This window comes from Salmo salar, chromosome 12 (genome assembly GCF_965601325.2).
Source record: "Salmo salar chromosome 12, fSalSal1, whole genome shotgun sequence".
Classification (NCBI taxonomy): domain Eukaryota; kingdom Metazoa; phylum Chordata; class Actinopteri; order Salmoniformes; family Salmonidae; genus Salmo; species Salmo salar.
The window spans coordinates 105,088,772-105,115,464 of NC_138302.1; the positions used below are offsets into that span (position 1 = coordinate 105,088,772).

General features: G+C 45.6%; 1 protein-coding gene across 1 annotated transcript in view; it reads left to right on the top strand.

Annotated features, from left to right (window-relative positions):
• Positions 1 to 26,693, top strand: part of stab1 (stabilin 1) — a 187,331-nt gene that overhangs the window by 43,388 nt on the left and 117,250 nt on the right. The window contains exons 11-22 of the mRNA XM_045691993.2: positions 504 to 626; positions 1,604 to 1,744; positions 2,442 to 2,513; positions 4,622 to 4,735; positions 7,872 to 7,925; positions 9,075 to 9,155; positions 20,640 to 20,792; positions 21,128 to 21,190; positions 21,563 to 21,655; positions 22,338 to 22,424; positions 25,079 to 25,190; positions 25,575 to 25,761. Coding sequence (XP_045547949.2) covers positions 504 to 626; positions 1,604 to 1,744; positions 2,442 to 2,513; positions 4,622 to 4,735; positions 7,872 to 7,925; positions 9,075 to 9,155; positions 20,640 to 20,792; positions 21,128 to 21,190; positions 21,563 to 21,655; positions 22,338 to 22,424; positions 25,079 to 25,190; positions 25,575 to 25,761 — 1,280 coding nt within the window. The remainder of the gene's footprint in view (positions 1 to 503; positions 627 to 1,603; positions 1,745 to 2,441; positions 2,514 to 4,621; positions 4,736 to 7,871; positions 7,926 to 9,074; positions 9,156 to 20,639; positions 20,793 to 21,127; positions 21,191 to 21,562; positions 21,656 to 22,337; positions 22,425 to 25,078; positions 25,191 to 25,574; positions 25,762 to 26,693) is intronic.

Here is a 26,693-nt window from a genome sequence, read left to right on the forward strand (position 1 = left end):
TCAGCTAAAGCACTTTCAGATCTGAACAGAGACCAGAGTTGCATTCCAATCTTATGCTCTCTTCAGCTAAAGTGTTAGCAAAAAATAAATGTGTACTAGGTAGGGTTGCATAATTCTGGTAACTTTGCCAAAATTAGACGACTTTCCATAAATCCTGGATTTATAAAGGAATGACTAGGAAATCCTGGATTTATAAAGGAATGACTAGGAAATCCTGGATTTATAAAGGAATGACTAGGAAATCCTGGATTTATAAAGGAATGACTAGAAAATCCTGGATTTATAAAGGAATGACTAGAAAATCCTGGATTTATAAAGGAATGACTAGGAAATCCTGGATTTATAAAGGAATAACCAGGAAATCCGTGATTCCTCCAACCAGGATTTCTGGAAAACCAGGGAATTTGGGGAAAATGACCGTAATGTTGCAGCATTAGAAGTAGTGCACCGTTAGAGATGCAGCCCAGGTTACTGACTCCTGTCCTGTTGTCCATCCTCCTCAGGGCGTGACCGACGAGTCTGTGTGTCAACGTTACCTGGTGAGGGGTCAGTACCTGTATAAAAGCCTGGATAGAACCGACGTCTATACTGCAAGTGGACTACAACTCAGGTTCAAGCCCAATAAGGTGACTACAACTCAGGTTCAAGCCCAGTAAGGGGACTACAACTCAGGTTCATGCCCAGTAAGGGGACTACAACTCAGGTTCAAGCCCAGTAAGGGGACTACAACTCAGGTTCAAACCCAGTAAGGTGACTACAACTCAGGTTCAAGCCCAGTAAGGGGACTACAACTCAGGTTCAAGCCCAGTAAGGGGACTACAACTCAGGTTCAAGCCCAGTAAGGGGACTACAACTCAGGTTCAAGCCCAATAAGGTGAAGGAAATACTATATTCACATTCATCTGTTTGCGTGGCACATCATATCTTTCATATCTTGGTTCAAATCATATCTTTCAATAATCTTTCATCTACAGGATAAACTAGATCTCTGTGACTCCAGATATTAAAGTGTTCTGAATACTGAATGCTTTGGGTAAGGTTGCAAAAGGCTGCATAGGTTTCCCAGTTGGAATATTCCTGGAATCAGAAAGGGAATAAGATGGAAATCCTAGAATTCTCCAACAGGGATTTCTGGAAAACCTGGGATGTTACAGGAATTTTGCAACCCTAAATTATCTTGTTTAAAATCTTAAAAATGTCCTGATTCTTTAGGGTTGCATCTCAAATGGCACCCTATTCCCTTTACAGTTCACTACTTTTGACCAGGGCTCATAGGGCTCTAGGGAATAGGACTATATAGAGAATAGGTTGCCATTTGGAATGCAAATTGTGTGTTTGGTCCCACCCCCAATGGGTTTGGTCCCACCCCAATGGATTTGGTCCCACCCCCAATGTGTTTGGTCCCACCCCCAATGGATGTAGTCCCACCCACAATGGGTTTGGTCCCACCCCCAATGTGTTTGGTCCCACCCTCAATGTATTTGGTCCCTCCCCCAACGTGTTTGGTCCCAGCCCCAATGTGTTTGGTCCCACCCACAATGTATTTGGTCCCACCCCCAACATGTTTGGTCCCACCCCCAATGTATTTTGTGTTGTTTGACAGCAATTCATATTGGTGAAGTTTCCTGAGACTCTCTACACAGTCATCCAGCAGGACATCCCAGCAGCCAATGGGATTATCCATATCATCGACCAGACAATCATGCCCAGGAACATCCTCCCTGACAGCCCAAAGGACGAGCAGGTGTTACCATATAATTAGAATGAGTAGTACATCTCAGCCCAGAGGTCCACTGTACTGCTGGTTTTCCTTCGCACAGTGTTTTTAAATCCTGGTCCTGGAGGGTACATTTTAGTTTTTTCCCACAGCACTAAACACCTGAACACAAATAATCACCTCATCATTACAACTTTTATTAGTGTAATCAGCTGTTAGGGCAAAAACAAAAATGTGCAGTCCTTTGGGTCCCCAGAACCAGGATGAAGAAACACTACCTTAGCATTATACTATGTTACCACTTGTGATTGGATGATACCATAGAGTTGCATAGAGGGCCCCACTCTTCACAAAACAGTGCAATTGAGGACTTTCACCATTTTGAAGTAGCCAATTGGCTGGGACGTCCTACAGTATGGGTTAAGGAAGAATCATGTAATTCAATCAAGGTCAACAGGAGCGATCAGTCCATGAATTATGATCATGAGAAAACATTCCATAACTGCAGGTGGCAGTATGCAACCTTTTACGTTTGTTTACAGACTGTCAATAAACTCACAGAAGTAGTAGAAGAAGAAGAAGAAGAAATGAACTACTTTAAAATGGAGATATCCCTCAGATCCGCTGCCTATTTTGACACAGGAGCCATTATGGCAAAGCTACAAAGATGTGCCCTCTATTAAACTCTTTCGATGATACTGACTGATCGTTCTCTCACTTGAAGTTTGCTGATAAGACCATCGGTGAGATCCTGACAAAGGATGGGAAATACAACCGCTTCCTCTCGCTGGTGGACGTGAGTGGCCTCTAATGGTTTTTCACTAGATGTTTTGTTTTCAGGGTTCATATTCACAAAGAGTCTCAGAGTAGGAGCGCTGATCTATGACCAGGTCCCTCCATGTCCATGAAATCTTATTTATTATGATCTACTAACTGACCCTAGATCATCCTACTATGAATACAGGCCCTGGTGAACCGTATCTAATGTACTTCACCTACTTATTGGACTGTTCTGGCATAATGCTTCTTAAAGCATTCTGCTGCTAGGTTATAGAGAAAGGGAAAGGGGGATACCTAGTCAGTTGGAAAGGGAAAGGGGGGATACCTAGTCAGTTGGAAAGGGGGGATACCTAGTCAGTTGGAAAGGGGGGATACCTAGTCAGTTGGAAAGGGGGGATACCTAGTCAGTTGGAAAGGGGGGATACCTAGTCAGTTGGAAAGGGAATGGGGGATACCTAGTCAGTTGGAAAGGGGGGATACCTAGTCAGTTGGAAAGGGGGGATTCCTAGTCAGTTGGAAAGGGGGATACCTAGTCAGTTGGAAAGGGGGGATACCTAGTCAGTTGGAAAGGGGGGATACCTAGTCAGTTGGAAAGGGGGGATACCTAGTCAGTTGGAAAGGGGGATACCTAGTCAGTTGGAAAGGGGGGATCCCTAGTCAGTTGGAAAGTGGGGATACCTAGTCAGTTGGAAAGGGAAATGGGGGATACCTAGTCAGTTGGAAAGGGGGATACCTAGTCAGTTGGAAAGGGAAAGGGGGGATACCTAGTCAGTTGGAAAGGGAAAGGGGGGATACCTAGTCAGTTGGAAAGGGAAAGGGGGGATACCTAGTCAGTTGGAAAGGGGGGATACCTAGTCAGTTGGAAAGGAAAGGGGGGATACCTAGTCAGTTGGGAAAGGGGGGATACCTAGTCAGTTGGAAAGGGAAAGGGGGGATACCTAGTCAGTTGGAAAGGGGGGATACCTAGTCAGTTGGAAAGGGAAAGGGGGGATACCTAGTCAGTTGGAAAGGGAAAGGGGGATACCTAGTCAGTTGGAAAGGGAAAGGGGGATACCTAGTCAGTTGGAAAGGGGGATACCTAGTCAGTTGGAAAGGGGGGATACCTAGTCAGTTGGAAAGGGAAAGGGGGGATACCTAGTCAGTTGGAAAGGGGGGATACCTAGTCAGTTGGAAAGGGAAAGGGGGATACCTAGTCAGTTGGAAAGGGGGGATACCTAGTCAGTTGGAAAGGGGGATACCTAGTCAGTTGGAAAGGGGGATACCTAGTCAGTTGGAAAGGGGGGATACCTAGTCAGTTGGAAAGGGGGGATACCTAGTCAGTTGGAAAGGGGGGATACCTAGTCAGTTGGAAAGGGGGATACCTAGTCAGTTGGAAAGGGGGATACCTAGTCAGTTGGAAAGGGAAAGGGGGGATACCTAGTCAGTTGGAAAGGGAAAGGGGGGATACCTAGTCAGTTGGAAAGGGGGATACCTAGTCAGTTGGAAAGGGGGGATACCTAGTCAGTTGGAAAGGTGGGATACCTAGTCAGTTGGAAAGGGGGATACCTAGTCAGTTGGAAAGGGGGGATACCTAGTCAGTTGGAAAGGGGGATACCTAGTCAGTTGGAAAGGGAAAGGGGGGATACCTAGTCAGTTGGAAAGGGAAAGGGGGGACACCTAGTCAGTTGGAAAGGGGGGATACCTAGTCAGTTGGAAAGGGGGATACCTAGTCAGTTGGAAAGGGAAAGGGGGGATACCTAGTCAGTTGGAAAGGGGGGATACCTAGTCAGTTGGAAAGGGGGGATACCTAGTCAGTTGGAAAGGGGGGATACCTAGTCAGTTGGGAAGGGGGATACCTAGTCAGTTGGAAAGGGAGAGGGGGATACCTAGTCAGTTGTACAACTGAATGCATTCAACTAAAATGTGTCTTCTGCATTTAACTCTCTGAATCAGAGAGGTGTGGGGGACTGCCTTAATCGACACCTGCCTTGCTCAGGGGCAGAACGACAGATATTTACCTTGTAGAGAGCACTAATGATAACGCATGACTTGATCATTGAATATCCAAGACAAATGTCCTGTCTGTCTGTCTGTCTGTCTGTCTGTCTGTCTGTCTGTCTGTCTGTCTGTCCGTCTGTCCTTCAGAACTGTGGGACTACTCTGCCTCTGAGAGGTCCTGGTCCCCTCACTGTGTTCATCCCGACCAACGATGCTGTGGACAAGTTCAGAGACGGCAGGCTGATATATATGCTGTTCCATGTGAGTAGTAATACTATACTATATACATGTATGCTGTACCTCGTGAGTACTACCGTATGCGTGTACTATTGTAATGTGCATTCGTAAAGTATTCAGACCCCTTCCCTTTTTCCACATTTTGTTACGTTACAGCCTTATTCTAAAATCCATTAAATGATTGTTTCCCTCATCAATCTACACACAATACCCAATAATGACAAAGTGAAAACAGATTTTTAGAATTTTTTGCAAATGTATTAAAAATAAAAAACTGAAATACCTTAGTTACGTAAGTATTAACACCCTTTGCTATGAGACTCGAAATTGAACTCAGGTGCATCCTGTTTCCATTGATCATCCTTGAGATGTTTCTACAACTTGATTGGAGTCCACCTGTGCTAAATTTGATTTGTAAAGGCACACACCTGTCTATATAAGGTCCCACAGTTAACAGTACATGTCAGAGCAAAAACCAAGCCACGAGTGTACCAAAAAAATGTATGCAGAATTGAAGGTCCCCAAGAACACAGTGGCCTCCATCATTCTTAAATGGAAGAAGTTTGGAACCACCAACACTCTTCTTAGAGCTGGCCGTCCGGCCAAACTGAGCTATCGGGGGAGAAGGGCCTTGGTCAGGGAGGTGACCAAGAACCCGATGGTCACTCTGACAGAGCTCCAGAGTTCCTCTGTGGAGATTGGAGAACCTTCCAGAAGGACAACCATCTCTGCAGCACTCCGCCAATCAGGCCTTTATGGTAGAGTGGCCAAACGGAAGCCACTCCTCAGTAAAAGGCACATGACAGCCTGCTTGGAGTTTGCCAAAAGGCACCTAAAGACTCAGATCATGAGAAACAAGATTCTCTGGTCTGATGAAACCAAGATTGAACTCTTTGGCCTGAATGCCAAGTGTCACGTCTGGAGGAAACCTGGCACCATCCCTACGGTGAAGTAAGGTGATGGCACCATCCCTACGGTGAAGTAAGGTGATGGCAGAATCATGCTGTGGGGATGTTTTTCAGCGGCAGGGACTAGGAGACTAGTCAGGATCGAGGCAAAGATGAACGGAGCAAAGTACAGAGAGATCCTGGATGAAAACCTGCTTCAGAGCACTCAGGACCTTCCAACAGGACAACGACCCTAAGCACACAGCCAAGACAACGCAGTAGTGGCTTCGGGACAAGTCTCTGAATGTCCATGAGTGGCCCAGCCAGAGCTCAAACATCTCTGGAGAGACCTGAAAATAGCTGTGCAGCAACACTCCCCATCCAACCTGACAGAGCTTGAGGCTCGAGACATCTCGAGGCTGTAATCGCTGCCAAAGGCGCTTTAACAAAGTACTGAGGAAAGGGTCTGAAAACTTATGTAAATCAAATTTTTCAGTTTGTTTTATTCTATAAATTACCAAAATGTCTAAACTTGTTTTTGCTTTGTCATTATGGGGTATTGTGTGTAGATTGAGGGGAAAACACTATTTTATCCATTTTAGATGTGGAAAAAGTCAAGGGGTCTGAATACTTTCCGAATGCACTGTGTATCTTGATATAGGTGCTATATAATTTACTACTACTATCGATGCTATATTATACTATATATACTATTTTCAAAAGGAAAACAATATAAAGGAAATATGGTGTCATTTGGGACGCAGAATTTTAATCCACAGCAATTCAGAAATAATTTGTGAAGGGAAATGGTAGTGATGTGAATACTAGTGAATTCTTCACCCTACAGTTTTCACGGTGACCCTACAGTATTCCCAGTGACTACAATATTCCCAGTGACCCTAAAGTATTCCCAGTGACCCTATAGTATTCCCAGTGACTCTACAGTATTCCCAGTGACTACAATATTCCCAGTGACCCTAAAGTATTCCCAGTGACCCTATAGTATTCCCAGTGACTCTACAGTATTCCCAGTGACTACAATATTCCCAGTGACCCTACAGTATTCCCAGTGACCATAAAGTATTCCCAGTAACCCTACAGTACTCCCCGTGACCCTACCGTATTCCCAGGGACTCTACAGTATTCCCAGTGACCATAAAGTATTCCCAGTAACCCTACAGTATTCCCAGTGACACTACAGTATTCCCAGGGACTCTACAGTATTCCCAGTGACCCTACAGTATTCCCAGTGACCCTACAGTATTCCCAGTGACCCTACAGTATTCCCAGTGACCCTGCAGTATTCCCAGTGACCCTACAGTATTCCCAGTGACCCTACGGTATTCCCAGTGACCCTGCAGTATTCCGAGTGACCCTGCAGTATCCCAAGAGACCCTACAGTATTCCCAGTGACCCTACAGTATTCCCAGTGACCCTACAGTATTCCCAGTGACCCTACGGTATTCCCAGTGACCCTACAGTATTCCCAGTGACCCTACAGTATTCCCAGTGACCCTACAGTATTCCCAGTGACCCTACGGTATTCCCAGTGACCCTACAGTATTCCCAGTGACCCTACAGTATTCCCAGTGACCCTACAGTATTCCCAGTGACCCTACGGTATTCCCAGTGACCCTACAGTATTCCCAGTGACCCTACAGTATTCCCAGTGACCCTGCAGTATTCCCAGTGACCCTGCAGTATTCCCAGTGACCCTGCAGTATTCCCAGTGACCCTACGGTATTCCCAGTGACCCTACAGTATTCCCAGTGACCCTACAGTATTCCCAGTGACCCTACAGTATTCCCAGTGACCCTACAGTATTCCCAGTGACCCTACAGTATTCCCAGTGACCCTACGGTATTCCCAGTGACCCTACAGTATTCCCAGTGACCCTACAGTATTCCCAGTGACCCTACGGTATTCCCAGTGACCCTACAGTATTCCCAGTGACCCTACAGTATTCCCAGTGACCCTACAGTATTCCCAGTGACCCTGCAGTATTCCCAGTGACCCTGCAGTATTCCCAGTGACCCTGCAGTATTCCCAGTGACCCTACAGTATTCCCATTGACCCTGCAGTATTCCCAGTGACCCTACAGTATTCCCAGTGACCCTGCAGTATTCCCAGTGACCCTACAGTATTCCCAGTGACCCTACAGTATTCCCAGTGACCCTACGGTATTCCCAGTGACCCTGCAGTATTCCCAGTGACCCTACAGTATTCCCATTGTGAAAATGTTCAATGTAGAACTCTATTCTCTCCCGCTGAAGGCCCAGAACAAACTTCAAGAGCTACTGAAACACCATATCTACTCCCAGGCTGCGGTAAGCACCTTTACCGCATGTTACAAGAGCTTATCTACTCCCAGGCTGCGGTAAGCACCTTTACCGCATGTTACAAGAGCTTATCTACTCCCAGGCTGCGGTAAGCACCTTTACCGCATGTTACAAGAGCTTATCTACTCCCAGGCTGCGGTAAGCACCTTTATCGCATGTTACAAGAGCTTATCTACTCCCAGGCTGCGGTAAGCACCTTTACCGCATGTTACAAGAGCTTATCTACTCCCAGGCTGCGGTAAGCACCTTTACCGCATGTTACAAGAGCTTATCTACTCCCAGGCTGCGGTAAGCACCTTTACCGCATGTTACAAGAGCTTATCTACTCCCAGGCTGCGGTAAGCACCTTTATCGCATGTTACAAGAGCTTATCTACTCCCAGGCTGCGGTAAGCACCTTTACCGCATGTTACAAGAGCTTATCTACTCCCAGGCTGCGGTAAGCACCTTTACCGCATGTTACAAGAGCTTATCTACTCCCAGGCTGTGGTAAGCACCTTTACCGCATGTTACAAGAGCTTATCTACTCCCAGGCTGCGGTAAGCACCTTTACCACATGTTACAAGAGCATATCTACTCCCAGGCTGCGGTAAGCACCTTTACCACATGTTACAAGAGCATATCTACTCCCAGGCTGCGGTAAGCACCTTTACCACATGTTACAAGAGCTTATCTACTCCCAGGCTGCGGTAAGCACCTTTACCGCATGTTACAAGAGCTTATCTACTCCCAGGCTGCGGTAAGCACCTTTACCACATGTTACAAGAGCTTATGTTACAGGTGGGATCTGAACCCCGATCTCCGACGTGAAAAACCACTTTACAAAATTGTACAAAACTTCTCATGTTGTTGATGAGGTCATCTTGCAAGAATGTACCTTTTAAAATGGGCTCCACTCAAACAGACACGTTTAAAACTCTAAATCCTTGTCGCCAAAACTTGTAAATGTTTACATAATATCTTCTACTGCTAAACAACATTAAAACGTTAATACTACTACAGTGAGTGCTAGATTAGATTTTCCAGTTAAACTGCACCTAAAGACTTTCGATTAGGAGTTACTGAGCACAGCTATTTATTCCTGTTACACTCCTTGCCTATGGAGCACAGCTATTTATTCCTGATTCTATCTCTGTAGTTGACCGTGGACCAGCTGGCAGGGATGGGTATGATTCAGACTATGGCCAATCAGATCCTTCTCGTCAACATCACCAACGATGTAAGTTCTGTTATTTCAAGACGAGCTGCTTCCCAAGTGACACCCTATTCCCTAATAGGGCCCTGGTCAACAGTAGTACTACACCCTATTCCCCATAGGGCCCTGGTCAACACTAGTACTACACCCTATTCCCTATAGGGCCCTGGTCAACAGTAGTACTACACCCTATTCCCTATAGGGCCCTGGTCAACAGTAGTACTACACCCTATTCCCTATAGGGCCCTGATCAACAGTAGTACTACACCCTATTCCCTATAGGGCCCTGATCAACAGTAGTACTACACCCTATTCCCCATAGGGCCCTGATCAACACTAGTACTACACCCTATTCCCTATAGGGCCCTGATCAACACTAGTACTACACCCTATTCCCTATAGGGCCCTGGTCAACAGTAGTACTACACCCTATTCCCTATAGGGCCCTGATCAACACTAGTACTACACCCTATTCCCTATAGGGCCCTGGTCAACAGTAGTACTACACCCTATTCCCTATAGGGCCCTGATCAACACTAGTACTACACCCTATTCCCTATAGGGCCCTGGTCAACAGTAGTACTACACCCTATTCCCTATAGGGCCCTGATCAACAGTAGTACTACACCCTATTCCCTATAGGGCCCTGGTCAACAGTAGTACTACACCCTATTCCCTATAGGGCCCTGGTCAACAGTAGTACTACACCCTATTCCCTATAGGGCCCTGGTCAACAGTAGTACTACACCCTATTCCCCATAGGGCCCTGGTCAACAGTAGTACTACACCCTATTCCCCATAGGGCCCTGGTCAACAGTAGTACTACACCCTATTCCCCATAGGGCCCTGGTCAACAGTAGTACTACACCCTATTCCCTATAGGGCCCTGGTCAACAGTAGTACTACACCCTATTCCCTATAGGGCCCTGATCAACAGTAGTACTACACCCTATTCCCTATAGGGCCCTGATCAACACTAGTACTACACCCTATTCCCTATAGGGCCCTGATCAACACTAGTACTACACCCTATTCCCTATAGGGCCCTGATCAACAGTAGTACTACACCCTATTCCCTATAGGGCCCTGGTCAACAGTAGTACTACACCCTATTCCCTATAGGGCCCTGGTCAACAGTAGTACTACACCCTATTCCCTATAGGGCCCTGATCAACAGTAGTACTACACCCTATTCCCTATAGGGCCCTGGTCAACAGTAGTACTACACCCTATTCCCTATAGGGCCCTGGTCAACACTAGTACTACACCCTACTCCCTATAGGGCCCTGGTCAACAGTAGTACTACACCCTATTCCCTATAGGGCCCTGGTCAACACTAGTACTACACCCTATTCCCTATAGGGCCCTGGTCAACAGTAGTACTACACCCTATTCCCTATAGGGCCCTGGTCAACAGTAGTACTACACCCTATTCCCTATAGGGCCCTGGTCAACAGTAGTACTACACCCTATTCCCTATAGGGCCCTGGTCAACAGTAGTACTACACCCTATTCCCTATAGGGCCCTGGTCAACAGTAGTACTACACCCTATTCCCTATAGGGCCCTGGTCAACAGTAGTACTACACCCTATTCCCTATAGGGCCCTGATCAACAGTAGTACTACACCCTATTCCCTATAGGGCCCTGGTCAACAGTAGTACTACACCCTATTCCCTATAGGGCCCTGATCAACAGTAGTACTACACCCTATTCCCTATAGGGCCCTGATCAACAGTAGTACTACACCCTATTCCCTATAGGGCCCTGATCAACAGTAGTACTACACCCTATTCCCTATAGGGCCCTGGTCAACAGTAGTACTACACCCTATTCCCTATAGGGCCCTGGTCAACAGTAGTACTACACCCTATTCCCTATAGGGCCCTGGTCAACAGTAGTACTACACCCTATTCCCCATAGGGCCCTGGTCAACAGTAGTACTACACCCTATTCCCCATAGGGCCCTGGTCAACAGTAGTACTACACCCTATTCCCCATAGGGCCCTGGTCAACAGTAGTACTACACCCTATTCCCCATAGGGCCCTGGTCAACAGTAGTACTACACCCTATTCCCTATAGGGCCCTGATCAACAGTAGTACTACACCCTATTCCCTATAGGGCCCTGATCAACACTAGTACTACACCCTATTCCCTATAGGGCCCTGATCAACACTAGTACTACACCCTATTCCCTATAGGGCCCTGATCAACAGTAGTACTACACCCTATTCCCTATAGGGCCCTGGTCAACAGTAGTACTACACCCTATTCCCTATAGGGCCCTGGTCAACAGTAGTACTACACCCTATTCCCTATAGGGCCCTGATCAACAGTAGTACTACACCCTATTCCCTATAGGGCCCTGGTCAACAGTAGTACTACACCCTATTCCCTATAGGGCCCTGATCAACACTAGTACTACACCCTATTCCCTATAGGGCCCTGGTCAACACTAGTACTACACCCTACTCCCTATAGGGCCCTGGTCAACAGTAGTACTACACCCTATTCCCTATAGGGCCCTGGTCAACACTAGTACTACACCCTATTCCCTATAGGGCCCTGGTCAACAGTAGTACTACACCCTATTCCCTATAGGGCCCTGGTCAACAGTAGTACTACACCCTATTCCCTATAGGGCCCTGGTCAACAGTAGTACTACACCCTATTCCCTATAGGGCCCTGGTCAACAGTAGTACTACACCCTATTCCCTATAGGGCCCTGGTCAACAGTAGTACTACACCCTATTCCCTATAGGGCCCTGGTCAACAGTAGTACTACACCCTATTCCCTATAGGGCCCTGATCAACAGTAGTACTACACCCTATTCCCTATAGGGCCCTGGTCAACAGTAGTACTACACCCTATTCCCTATAGGGCCCTGATCAACAGTAGTACTACACCCTATTCCCTATAGGGCCCTGATCAACAGTAGTACTACACCCTATTCCCTATAGGGCCCTGGTCAACAGTAGTACTACACCCTATTCCCTATAGGGCCCTGGTCAACAGTAGTACTACACCCTATTCCCTATAGGGCCCTGATCAACAGTAGTACTACACCCTATTCCCTATAGGGCCCTGATCAACACTAGTACTACACCCTATTCCCTATAGGGCCCTGGTCAACAGTAGTACTACACCCTATTCCCCATAGGGCCCTGGTCAACAGTAGTACTACACCCTATTCCCTATAGGGCCCTGGTCAACAGTAGTACTACACCCTATTCCCCATAGGGCCCTGGTCAACAGTAGTACTACACCCTATTCCCTATAGGGCCCTGATCAACACTAGTACTACACCCTATTCCCTATAGGGCCCTGGTCAACACTAGTACTACACCCTATTCCCTATAGGGCCCTGGTCAACACTAGTACTACACCCTATTCCCTATAGGGCCCTGGTCAACACTAGTACTACACCCTATTCCCCATAGGGCCCTGGTCAACACTAGTACTACACCCTATTCCCCATAGGGCCCTGGTCAACAGTAGTACTACACCCTATTCCCTATAGGGCCCTGATCAACAGTAGTACTACACCCTATTCCCTATATGCCCTGGTCAACACTAGTACTACACCCTATTCCCCATAGGGCCCTGGTCAACACTAGTACTACACCCTATTCCCCATAGGGCCCTGGTCAACAGTAGTACTACACCCTATTCCCTATAGGGCCCTGGTCAACAGTAGTACTACACCCTATTCCCTATAGGGCCCTGGTCAACACTAGTACTACACCCTATTCCCTATAGGGCCCTGGTCAACACTAGTACTACACCCTATTCCCCATAGGGCCCTGGTCAACAGTAGTACTACACCCTATTCCCTATAGGGCCCTGATGAACACTAGTACTACACCCTATTCCCTATAGGGCCCTGATCAACACTAGTACTACACCCTATTCCCTATAGGGCCCTGATCAACAGTAGTACTACACCCTATTCCCTATAGGGCCCTGATCAACAGTAGTACTACACCCTATTCCCTATAGGGCCCTGGTCAACAGTAGTACTACACCCTATTCCCTATAGGGCCCTGGTCAACAGTAGTACTACACCCTATTCCCTATAGGGCCCTGATCAACAGTACTACTACACCCTATTCCCTATAGGGCCCTGGTCAACAGTAGTACTACACCCTATTCCCTATAGGGCCCTGGTCAACACTAGTACTACACCCTATTCCCTATAGGGCCCTGGTCAACAGTAGTACTACACCCTATTCCCTATAGGGCCCTGGTCAACACTAGTACTACACCCTATTCCCTATAGGGCCCTGGTCAACAGTAGTACTACACCCTATTCCCTATAGGGCCCTGATCAACACTAGTACTACACCCTATTCCCTATAGGGCCCTGGTCAACAGTAGTACTACACCCTATTCCCTATAGGGCCCTGGTCAACAGTAGTACTACACCCTATTCCCTATAGGGCCCTGGTCAACAGTAGTACTACACCCTATTCCCTATAGGGCCCTGATCAACAGTAGTACTACACCCTATTCCCTATAGGGCCCTGGTCAACAGTAGTACTACACCCTATTCCCTATAGGGCCCTGGTCAACAGTAGTACTACACCCTATTCCCTATAGGGCCCTGATCAACACTAGTACTACACCCTATTCCCTATAGGGCCCTGGTCAACAGTAGTACTACACCCTATTCCCTATAGGGCCCTGGTCAACAGTAGTACTACACCCTATTCCCTATAGGGCCCTGATCAACAGTAGTACTACACCCTATTCCCTATAGGGCCCTGGTCAACAGTAGTACTACACCCTATTCCCTATAGGGCCCTGGTCAACACTAGTACTACACCCTATTCCCTATAGGGCCCTGGTCAACACTAGTACTACACCCTATTCCCTATAGGGCCCTGGTCAACAGTAGTACTACACCCTATTCCCTATAGGGCCCTGGTCAACACTAGTACTACACCCTATTCCCTATAGGGCCCTGATCAACACTAGTACTACACCCTATTCCCTATAGGGCCCTGGTCAACAGTAGTACTACACCCTATTCCCTATAGGGCCCTGATCAACACTAGTACTACACCCTATTCCCTATAGGGCCCTGATCAACACTAGTACTACACCCTATTCCCTATAGGGCCCTGGTCAACACTAGTACTACACCCTATTCCCTATAGGGCCCTGGTCAACAGTAGTACTACACCCTATTCCCTATAGGGCCCTGATCAACACTAGTACTACACCCTATTCCCTATAGGGCCCTGGTCAACACTAGTACTACACCCTATTCCCTATAGGGCCCTGGTCAACACTAGTACTACACCCTATTCCCTATAGGGCCCTGATCAACAGTAGTACTACACCCTATTCCCTATAGGGCCCTGATCAACAGTAGTACTACACCCTATTCCCTATAGGGCCCTGATCAACACTAGTACTACACCCTATTCCCCATAGGGCCCTGGTCAACAGTAGTACTACACCCTATTCCCTATAGGGCCCTGGTCAACACTAGTACTACACCCTATTCCCTATAGGGCCCTGGTCAACACTAGTACTACACCCTATTCCCTATAGGGCCCTGATCAACACTAGTACTACACCCTATTCCCTATAGGGCCCTGGTCAACAGTAGTACTACACCCTATTCCCTATAGGGCCCTGGTCAACAGTAGTACTACACCCTATTCCCTATAGGGCCCTGATCAACACTAGTACTACACCCTATTCCCTATAGGGCCCTGATCAACAGTAGTACTACACCCTATTCCCTATAGGGCCCTGATCAACACTAGTACTACACCCTATTCCCTATAGGGCCCTGGTCAACACTAGTACTACACCCTATTCCCTATAGGGCCCTGGTCAACACTAGTACTACACCCTATTCCCTATAGGGCCCTGATCAACAGTAGTACTACACCCTATTCCCCATAGGGCCCTGGTCAACAGTAGTACTACACCCTATTCCCTATAGGGCCCTGGTCAACAGTAGTACTACACCCTATTCCCTATAGGGCCCTGGTCAACACTAGTACTACACCCTATTCCCTATAGGGCCCTGATCAACAGTAGTACTACACCCTATTCCCTATAGGGCCCTGGTCAACAGTAGTACTACACCCTATTCCCTATAGGGCCCTGATCAACACTAGTACTACACCCTATTCCCTATAGGTCCCTGATCAACAGTAGTACTACACCCTATTCCCTATAGGGCCCTGATCAACACTAGTACTACACCCTATTCCCTATAGGGCCCTGGTCAACACTAGTACTACACCCTATTCCCTATAGGGCCCTGGTCAACAGTAGTACTACACCCTATTCCCTATAGGGCCCTGATCAACAGTAGTACTACACCCTATTCCCTATAGGGCCCTGGTCAACAGTAGTACTACACCCTATTCCCTATAGGGCCCTGGTCAACAGTAGTACTACACCCTATTCCCTATAGGGCCCTGATCAACACTAGTACTACACCCTATTCCCTATAGGGCCCTGATCAACACTAGTACTACACCCTATTCCCTATAGGGCCCTGGTCAACACTAGTACTACACCCTATTCCCTATAGGGCCCTGGTCAACAGTAGTACTACACCCTATTCCCTATAGGGCCCTGGTCAACACTAGTACTACACCCTATTCCCTATAGGGCCCTGATCAACAGTAGTACTACACCCTATTCCCTATAGGGCCCTGGTCAACAGTAGTACTACACCCTATTCCCTATAGGGCCCTGGTCAACAGTAGTACTACACCCTATTCCCTATAGGGCCCTGGTCAACACTAGTACTACACCCTATTCCCTATAGGGCCCTGGTCAACAGTAGTACTACACCCTATTCCCTATAGGGCCCTGGTCAACACTAGTACTACACCCTATTCCCTATAGGGCCCTGATCAACACTAGTACTACACCCTATTCCCTATAGGGCCCTGGTCAACACTAGTACTACACCCTATTCCCTATAGGGCCCTGGTCAACAGTAGTACTACACCCTATTCCCTATAGGGCCCTGGTCAACACTAGTACTACACCCTATTCCCTATAGGGCCCTGGTCAACACTAGTACTACACCCTATTCCCTATAGGGCCCTGGTCAACAGTAGTACTACACCCTATTCCCTATAGGGCCCTGATCAACACTAGTACTACACCCTATTCCCTATAGGGCCCTGGTCAACACTAGTACTACACCCTATTCCCTATAGGGCCCTGGTCAACACTAGTACTACACCCTATTCCCTATAGGGCCCTGGTCAACAGTAGTACTACACCCTATTCCCTATAGGGCCCTGGTCAACAGTAGTACTACACCCTATTCCCTATAGGGCCCTGATCAACAGTAGTACTACACCCTATTCCCTATAGGGCCCTGATCAACACTAGTACTACACCCTATTCCCTATAGGGCCCTGGTCAACACTAGTACTACACCCTATTCCCTATAGGGCCCTGGTCAACAGTAGTACTACACCCTATTCCCTATAGGGCCCTGATCAACAGTAGTACTACACCCTATTCCCTATAGGGCCCTGGTCAACAGTAGTACTACACCCTATTCCCTATAGGGCCCTGGTCAACAGTAGTACTACACCCTATTCCCTATAGGGCCCTGATCAACACTAGTACTACACCCTATTCCCTATAGGGCCCTGATCAACACTAGTACTACACCCTATTCCCTATAGGGCCCTGGTCAACACTAGTACTACACCCTATTCCCTATAGGGCCCTGGTCAACAGTAGTACTACACCCTATTCCCTATAGGGCCCTGGTCAACACTAGTACTACACCCTATTCCCTATAGGGCCCTGATCAACAGTAGTACTACACCCTATTCCCTATAGGGCCCTGGTCAACAGTAGTACTACACCCTATTCCCTATAGGGCCCTGGTCAACAGTAGTACTACACCCTATTCCCTATAGGGCCCTGGTCAACACTAGTACTACACCCTATTCCCTATAGGGCCCTGGTCAACAGTAGTACTACACCCTATTCCCTATAGGGCCCTGGTCAACACTAGTACTACACCCTATTCCCTATAGGGCCCTGATCAACACTAGTACTACACCCTATTCCCTATAGGGCCCTGGTCAACACTAGTCCTACACCCTATTCCCTATAGGGCCCTGGTCAACAGTAGTACTACACCCTATTCCCTATAGGGCCCTGGTCAACACTAGTACTACACCCTATTCCCTATAGGGCCCTGGTCAACACTAGTACTACACCCTATTCCCTATAGGGCCCTGGTCAACAGTAGTACTACACCCTATTCCCTATAGGGCCCTGATCAACACTAGTACTACACCCTATTCCCTATAGGGCCCTGGTCAACACTAGTACTACACCCTATTCCCTATAGGGCCCTGGTCAACACTAGTACTACACCCTATTCCCTATAGGGCCCTGGTCAACAGTAGTACTACACCCTATTCCCTATAGGGCCCTGGTCAACAGTAGTACTACACCCTATTCCCTATAGGGCCCTGATCAACAGTAGTACTACACCCTATTCCCTATAGGGCCCTGATCAACACTAGTACTACACCCTATTCCCCATAGGGCCCTGGTCAACAGTAGTACTACACCCTATTCCCTATAGGGCCCTGGTCAACACTAGTACTACACCCTATTCCCTATAGGGCCCTGGTCAACAGTAGTACTACACCCTATTCCCTATAGGGCCCTGATCAACACTAGTACTACACCCTATTCCCTATAGGGCCCTGGTCAACAGTAGTACTACACCCTATTCCCTATAGGGCCCTGGTCAACAGTAGTACTACACCCTATTCCCTATAGGGCCCTGATCAACAGTAGTACTACACCCTATTCCCCATAGGGCCCTGGTCAACACTAGTACTACACCCTATTCCCTATAGGGCCCTGATCAACACTAGTACTACACCCTATTCCCTATAGGGCCCTGATCAACACTAGTACTACACCCTATTCCCTATAGGGCCCTGGTCAACAGTAGTACTACACCCTATTCCCTATAGGGCCCTGGTCAACAGTAGTACTACACCCTATTCCCTATAGGGCCCTGGTCAACAGTAGTACTACACCCTATTCCCTATAGGGCCCTGGTCAACAGTAGTACTACACCCTATTCCCTATAGGGCCCTGATCAACACTAGTACTACACCCTATTCCCTATAGGGCCCTGGTCAACAGTAGTACTACACCCTATTCCCTATAGGGCCCTGATCAACACTAGTACTACACCCTATTCCCTATAGGGCCCTGGTCAACACTAGTACTACACCCTATTCCCTAATAGGGCCCGTGATCAACACTAGTACTACACCCTATTCCCTATAGGGCCCTGATCAACAGTAATACTACACCCTATTCCCTATAGGGCCCTGATCAACACTAGTACTACACCCTATTCCCTATAGGGCCCTGATCAACAGTAGTACTACACCCTATTCCCTATAGGGCCCTGGTCAACAGTAGTACTACACCCTATTCCCTATAGGGCCCTGGTCAACAGTAGTACTACACCCTATTCCCCATAGGGCCCTGATCAACAGTAGTACTACACCCTATTCCCTATAGGGCCCTGGTCAACACTAGTACTACACCCTATTCCCTATAGGGCCCTGATCAACACTAGTACTACACCCTATTCCCTATAGGGCCCTGGTCAACAGTAGTACTACACCCTATTCCCTATAGGGCCCTGATCAACACTAGTACTACACCCTATTCCCTATAGGGCCCTGATCAACACTAGTACTACACCCTATTCCCTATAGGGCCCTGATCAACACTAGTACTACACCCTATTCCCTATAGGGCCCTGGTCAACACTAGTACTACACCCTATTCCCTATAGGGTCCTGATCAACACTAGTACTACACCCTATTCCCTATAGGGCCCTGATCAACACTAGTACTACACCCTATTCCCTATAGGGCCCTGGTCAACAGTAGTACTACACCCTATTCCCTATAGGGCCCTGATCAACACTAGTACTACACCCTATTCCCTATAGGGCCCTGGTCAACAGTAGTACTACACCCTATTCCCTATAGGGCCCTGATCAACACTAGTACTACACCCTATTCCCTATAGGGCCCTGGTCAACAGTAGTACTACACCCTATTCCCTATAGGGCCCTGGTCAACACTAGTACTACACCCTATTCCCTATAGGGCCCTGGTCAACAGTAGTACTACACCCTATTCCCTATAGGGCCCTGATCAACACTAGTACTACACCCTATTCCCTATAGGGCCCTGGTCAACACTAGTACTACACCCTATTCCCTATAGGGCCCTGGTCAACACTAGTACTACACCCTATTCCCTATAGGGCCCTGGTCAACAGTAGTACTACACCCTATTCCCTATAGGGCCCTGGTCAACAGTTGTACTACACCCTATTCCCCATAGGGCCCTGGTCAACACTAGTACTACACCCTATTCCCTATAGGGCCCTGGTCAACAGTAGTACTACACCCTATTCCCTATAGGGCCCTGGTCAACAGTAGTACTACACCCTATTCCCTATAGGGCCCTGGTCAACACTAGTACTACACCCTATTCCCTATAGGGCCCTGATCAACAGTAGTACTACACCCTATTCCCTATAGGGCCCTGGTCAACAGTAGTACTACACCCTATTCCCTATAGGGCCCTGGTCAACAGTAGTACTACACCCTATTCCCTATAGGGCCCTGGTCAACACTAGTACTACACCCTATTCCCTATAGGGCCCTGGTCAACACTAGTACTACACCCTATTCCCTATAGGGCCCTGGTCAACAGTAGTACTACACCCTATTCCCTATAGGGCCCTGGTCAACACTAGTACTACACCCTATTCCCTATAGGGCCCTGATCAACACTAGTACTACACCCTATTCCCTATAGGGCCCTGGTCAACAGTAGTACTACACCCTATTCCCTATAGGGCCCTGGTCAACACTAGTACTACACCCTATTCCCTATAGGGCCCTGGTCAACAGTAGTACTACACCCTATTCCCTATAGGGCCCTGATCAACAGTAGTACTACACCCTATTCCCTATAGGGCCCTGATCAACACTAGTACTACACCCTATTCCCTATAGGGCCCTGATCAACAGTAGTACTACACCCTATTCCCTATAGGGCCCTGATCAACACTAGTACTACACCCTATTCCCCATAGGGCCCTGGTCAACACTAGTACTACACCCTATTCCCCATAGGGCCCTATCTATAAGGAACAGAGTGCCATTTGGGAGACAACGAGGTATTTTCTGTAAAATAGTGTTGAATCTAAAAGGGTTAACTAAATGATCGGTTTGTCATGATGATCACGACTCAGTGTTCTTTACTGTTTACTTGAATTGTCATTTAATTGTGATTTGGGGAGGGTCACTATTTTATAACTTAATGTTAGAGACATGAACCACTTTCAGGATTAGAAACCATCTATCATAAATTATACAATTCTAAACGTCCCTTTTTAAGGATCAATCCTAATTGGTATGACTCTTTATGTGTCTAACAGGGCCAGGTGCTGCTGGGCGGGAAACCTCTTCAGGTTACAAATATTATGGCGTCCAATGGTGTGATCCATATGATCGATGGGATTCTAGTCCCGCCCTCGATCGTCCCCATCCTGCCGAAGAGATGTGATGTCACAGAGAACAAAATCATCGTGGTAGGTGGAGACGTTCTGTTCTATTCTATTCTAATTGAGAGAGAGGGAGAGATTTCTATTAGATTTCTAGATTTCAAAAATTCTACTATTTTACTATTATTTTACTACTATTTTATTGTTATTATTTTTAATTTTGTATAATTATTTACTGCCATGTTATGTTATTATTTGTTATTGTTTATAATTGTATTACAATGTATATTGTATACATTGTTGCTTTGGCAATATTAACACAATGTTTTTCATGCCAATAAAGCAGCTTGAATTTGAGTTTGAAATTTGAGAGAAAAAATGACTGTGGGCATTGTGATGTTGTTTGTGTGTCTGTTCTCCAGGGCCCGTGTGTGAGGTGCAGCTATCTCTATGAATCCCATTGCCCCGAGGGAAGCATAGAACTGGTAAAATAATCACAACAATGTTTTCTATTCCTCTCATGATGGTGGCTGGCTGTTAAACATCTGTGCCAGATGCATTGAAAAGATCCTAAGCTTTTGCTACATCTTTTTGAGTTGTGGCTCCATGTCTGAATCTCTACTCAGCTTCATGGCCTGTATTATTATATAAAGTAGTTCTTACTATTTTTGTTTTTTAAATACCAGCTACATAAACAATGACACATATTTCTAATGATTTGTCTACACTGAAATCTAATCAAATGTTTATTTGTCAAATGCCTGCACAGGATACAATTATTTATATTGGTTCTGTTGGTAACGACCCTCTTCTGTTGCTAATGAGATACAGTACTTATTGTTGTTTCTGTACCACAGCAAAGTCACATGAAGGATTGTGACTATGAGGTATATCCTTTCAACCCCACGCTCAATAAAGGTTGTGCTAAATACTGCAACACTACTATTGAGGTAAGTCCTCCTGGTTCATTTTCCTTGTTAATAAGCTCTTGGTTCATTTCCTGGCTGAGATCTTGGTTCATTTCCTGGCTGAGCTCTTGGTTCATTTCCTGGCTTAGCTCTTGATTCATTTCCTGGCTGAGATCTTGGTTCATTTCCTGGCTTAGCTCTTGGTTCATTTCCTGGCTGAGATCTTGGTTCATTTCCTGGCTGAGATCTTGGTTCATTTCCTGGCTGAGATCTTGGTTCATTTCCTGGCTGAGATCTTGGTTCATTTCCTGGCTTAGCTCTTGGTTCATTTCCTGGCTGAGATCTTGGTTCATTTCCTGGCTGAGATCTTGGTTCATTTCCTGGCTGAGATCTTGGTTCATTTCCTGGCTGAGCTCTTGGTTCATTTCCTGTATCCTGTATGAATATCTTCTTACTGAAGAATAAAGTAAAGAAAGAGATGAAATACGAACATGATGTTAACAAATAGTTTTGGTTAGGATGACAACAGACTTGCGGACCAAATGGCACCCTATTCTTTAAATAGTTCACTACTTTTGACCAGAGATTTGTGGAGTCCTGTGGAGCCCTATGGAGCCCTATGGGTCCCTATGGGCCATGGTCAAAAGTATGGCACTACACAGGGAATAAGGTGCATTTGTGACCCTGCAGTCTCAGTGAGTGATTTGTTTCTGTTGAGTTTCAGAGAGCAGAGTGCTGCAGTGGGTTCTACGGACCTGAGTGTAAAACATGTACAGGAGGTTTCCAGACACCCTGTTATGGTAAAGGCACTGTAAGTAAAGACTCTCTCTCCTTAGCAAATCATTCTCTCAGCAGTCTGACGAGCACGCACGCACGCACAAACACACAAGATGGAAAGATGAAGCCATACTGTTTGGTTGCTGTCTTGCGAACGCTGACCCAACTTTGCTATTTTGTGATTCTTTTGGCGTTTATCTTCAATTTATCCGTAATATTTTCTTATGATCTACAAAAACTTTTGAACATCAGGTCAGCAGTCACTAACCGCAATTCTGGCTTCGACTTCGACTCATCTGCCATGGGCTCTTTGTGTACCTCCGACCCAATCTTCGAGCTACCCAAGAGGAAACGCCAGCGAAAAAGAGGCAGGAGAGCTGAGTGAGACTAAGGCGAAGGGAAAACCAGCCACCACTTCCCCCTCCATCCCAGTTTCCTAGTCACTTGAAAATAACACGGATGACAAGTCTGGTTCATCCTTGGGAGCAATTTCCAAACGCCTGAAGGTACCACGTTCATCTGTACAAACAATAGTATGCAAGTATAAACACCATGGGACCACGCAGCCGTCATACCGCTCAGGAAGGAGACGCGTTCTGTCTCCTAGAGATTAACTTACTTTGGTGCGAAAAGTGCAAATCAATCCCAGAACAACAGCAAAGGACCTTGTGAAGATGCTGGAGGAAACAGGTACAAAAGTATCTATATCCACAGTTAAATGAGTCCTATATCGACATAACCTGAAAAGCAGCTCAGCAAGGAAGAAGTCACTGCTCCAAAACCGCCATAAAAAACCCAGACTATGGTTTGCAACTGCACATGGGGACAAAGATGGTACTTTTTGGAGAAATGTCTTCTGGTCTGATGAAACAAAAATAGAACTGTTTGGTCATAATGACCATCATTATGTTTGGAGGAAAAAGGGGGAGGCTTGCAAGCTGAAGAACACCATCCCAACCGTGAAGCACGGGGGTGGCAGCATCATGTTGTGGGGGTGCTTTACTGCAGGAGGGACTGGTGCACTTCACAAAATAGATGGCATCATGAGGTAGGACAATTATGTGGATATATTGAAGCAACATCTCAAGACATCAGTCAGGAAGTTAAAGCTTGGTCGCAAATATGTCTTCCAAATGGACAATGACCCCAAGCATATCTATATTATTATCTATATAATTATTATTATCGATAGTATTATCTATATTATTATCTATCTTACTATCTATATTAGTTTTACCTATATTGTTATTATTATATATATTATTATTATTATTATTAGCGATATTATTATCTATATTATTTGTATCTACACTACTATCTATAATAGTATTATCTATATTATTATCTATATTATCTATATTATTATTGTCTATATTATTATCTTTATTTTTATTATTGATTTTATTATCTATATTATTATTATCTATCTTATTATTATTTATATTACTATTGTCACGCCCTGGCCATAGAGAGGGTTTTGTTCTCTATTTTGGTTAGGCCGGGGTGTGACTAGGGTGGGCATTCTATGTGCCCTTTTCTATGTTTTGTGTATTTCTATGTTTTGGCCGGGTATGGTTTACAATCAGGGACAGCTGTCTATCGTTGTCTCTGATTGGGAGCCATACTTAGGTAGCCTTTTCCCACAGGGTTTTTGTGGGTAGTTAATTTCTGTTTTAGTGTTTTGCACCTTACGGAACTGTTTCGGTTCTTCTCTTTGTTATTTTTGTTTTAGTGTTCAGTTTATTAAAGAAAGCATGAACACTTAACACGCTGCGTTTTGGTCCGATGATTCTTCCTCTTCAGACGACGAATACTGTTACAACTATCTATGTTATTATCTTTATTATTATCTATATTGGTATCTATATTATTATTATTATCTTTATTATTATCTACATTATAATCTATGTTATTAATATTATCTATATTATTATTATTATTATTATGTATATTATTATGTATATTATAATTATCAAAATTATAATTACCTATATTACTATCTATATTATTATCTATATTATTATTATTATTATTATGATTTATAATATTATTATCTATATTATTATTATCTATATTACTATCTATATTATTATCTATATTATTATTATTATTATTATGATTTATAATATTAATATCTATATTATTATTATCTATATTATTATCTATATTATTATTATTATTATTTATAATATTAATATCTATATTATTATTATCTATATTACTATCTATATTATTATCATCTATATTATTTGTATTATTATGATTTATAATATTATTATCTATATTATTATTATTATCTATATTACTATCTATATTATTATCTATATTATTATTATCTATACTACTATTATTATCTATATTACTATCTATATTATTATCTATATTATTATTATCTATATTACTATCTATATTATTATCTAAATTATTATTATCTATATTACTATCTATATTATTATCTATATTATTATTATCTATACTATTATTATTATCTATATTACTATCTATATCATTATCACCACTGCATTGAGGGAAAGAGCTCAAGAAAATAATTTCACTGTACTGTTTTACATCCTGTTGTATCCTGTGCACATGGTGAATAAACTTTGAAACTTGAAAAACACACCATTTTAACCATCACCACGTCCTGTCTCCATGTCTTTGACCTGTGGCCTTTCTGTGTGTGTGTAGTGTTTTGATGGTATCCACGGTAACGGGTCGTGTCGCTGCGAAGAGGGCTTCAAGGGGGTCGCCTGTCATATCTGTTCCGACCCCAACAAACACGGAGAGAAATGTGACCAGGGTGGGTTTGAGTTACACTTTATAGTGCCCTATTCCCTATAGTGTGTACTACTGTTGACCACGGCCCATAGGGATCTGGTCGAAAGTAGTGCACTATATAGGGAATAGGATGCCACTTGGGACACAGTAAAAAAAAAAACATTATTTCTCCAGTCCTGTTGTATCTAATCCCCATATGGGGCTGCCAGGATGTGGTGCACCATAGAAAGGGATATTTCATATGTCTCTCCTTGATTCAAAAACTAAAGGAAAATCACGGTCAAATCTGACTTAAGAACCCTTATCTTGTTTCTCCCCCCCCCCCCCACCCCCTCTCTCTGTCTCCCCTCTTTCCTCTCTTTGTCCCTCCCTCTCTCCTCCCCCCCCCCCCCATCATCGTCTCCAGACTGCCGCTGTCTCCATGGTGTTTGCGATAACCGCCCAGGCAGTAAGGGTGCGTGTAGAGGGGGCTCTTGCCTGGAGGGTTACTCTGGAGACTACTGTGATAAGGAGGCTAAGGCCTGTAACTCTGATGGTCTATCTGAACACTGCCATGTCCACGCCTTCTGCATCTTCACCGGCAGCCACACCACGTCAGTATTACGTACTTAGCTTACTTACTTAGCTTACTTACTTAGCTTACTTACTTAGCTTACTTACTTAGCTTACTTACTTAGCTTACTTATTGCTAGTGGAGCAAAGGGCCTCAGTCAGTGCTCCAAGGGGCCTCAGTCAGTGCTCCAAAGGGCCTCAGGCAGTGCTCCAAGGGGCCTCAGGCAGTGCTCCAAGGGGCCTCAGTCAGTGCTCCAAGGGGCCTCAGGCAGTGCTCCAAAGGGCCTCAGTCAGTGCTCCAAGGGGCCTCAGGCAGTGCTCCAAGGGGCCTCAGTCAGTGCTCCAAGGGGCCTCAGGCAGTGCTCCAAAGGGCCTCAGTCAGTGCTCCAAGGGGCCTCAGTCAGTGCTCCAAGGGGCCTCAGTCAGTGCTCCAAGGGGCCTCAGTCAGTGCTCCAAGGGGCCTCAGTCAGTGCTCCAAGGGGCCTCAGTCAGTGCTCCAAAGGGCCTCAGGCAGTGCTCCAAAGGGCCTCAGTCAGTGCTCCAAGGGGTCAGTCAGTGCTCCAAGGGGCCTCAGTCAGTGCTCCAAAGGGCCTTAGTCAGTGCTCCAAAGGGCCTCAGGCAGTGCTCCAAGGGGCCTCAGGCAGTGCTCCAAGGGGCCTCAGGCAGTGCTCCAAAGGGCCTCAGGCAGTGCTCCAAGGGGCCTCAGGCAGTGCTCCAAGGGGCCTCAGGCAGTGCTCCAAAGGGCCTCAGGCAGTGCTATAAAGGGCCATTCCTTCTTGTGTTTTTTTATTAAATGTTTAATTATTATTATTATCTATATAATATACATTATAATCTATACTATTATCTGTATTATAATATATACTATTGTCTATATTATTATTATTATATATATATTATAATCTATACTATTGTCTATATTATTAATCTATACTGTCTATATTATTATTATCTATATTATAATATATATTAG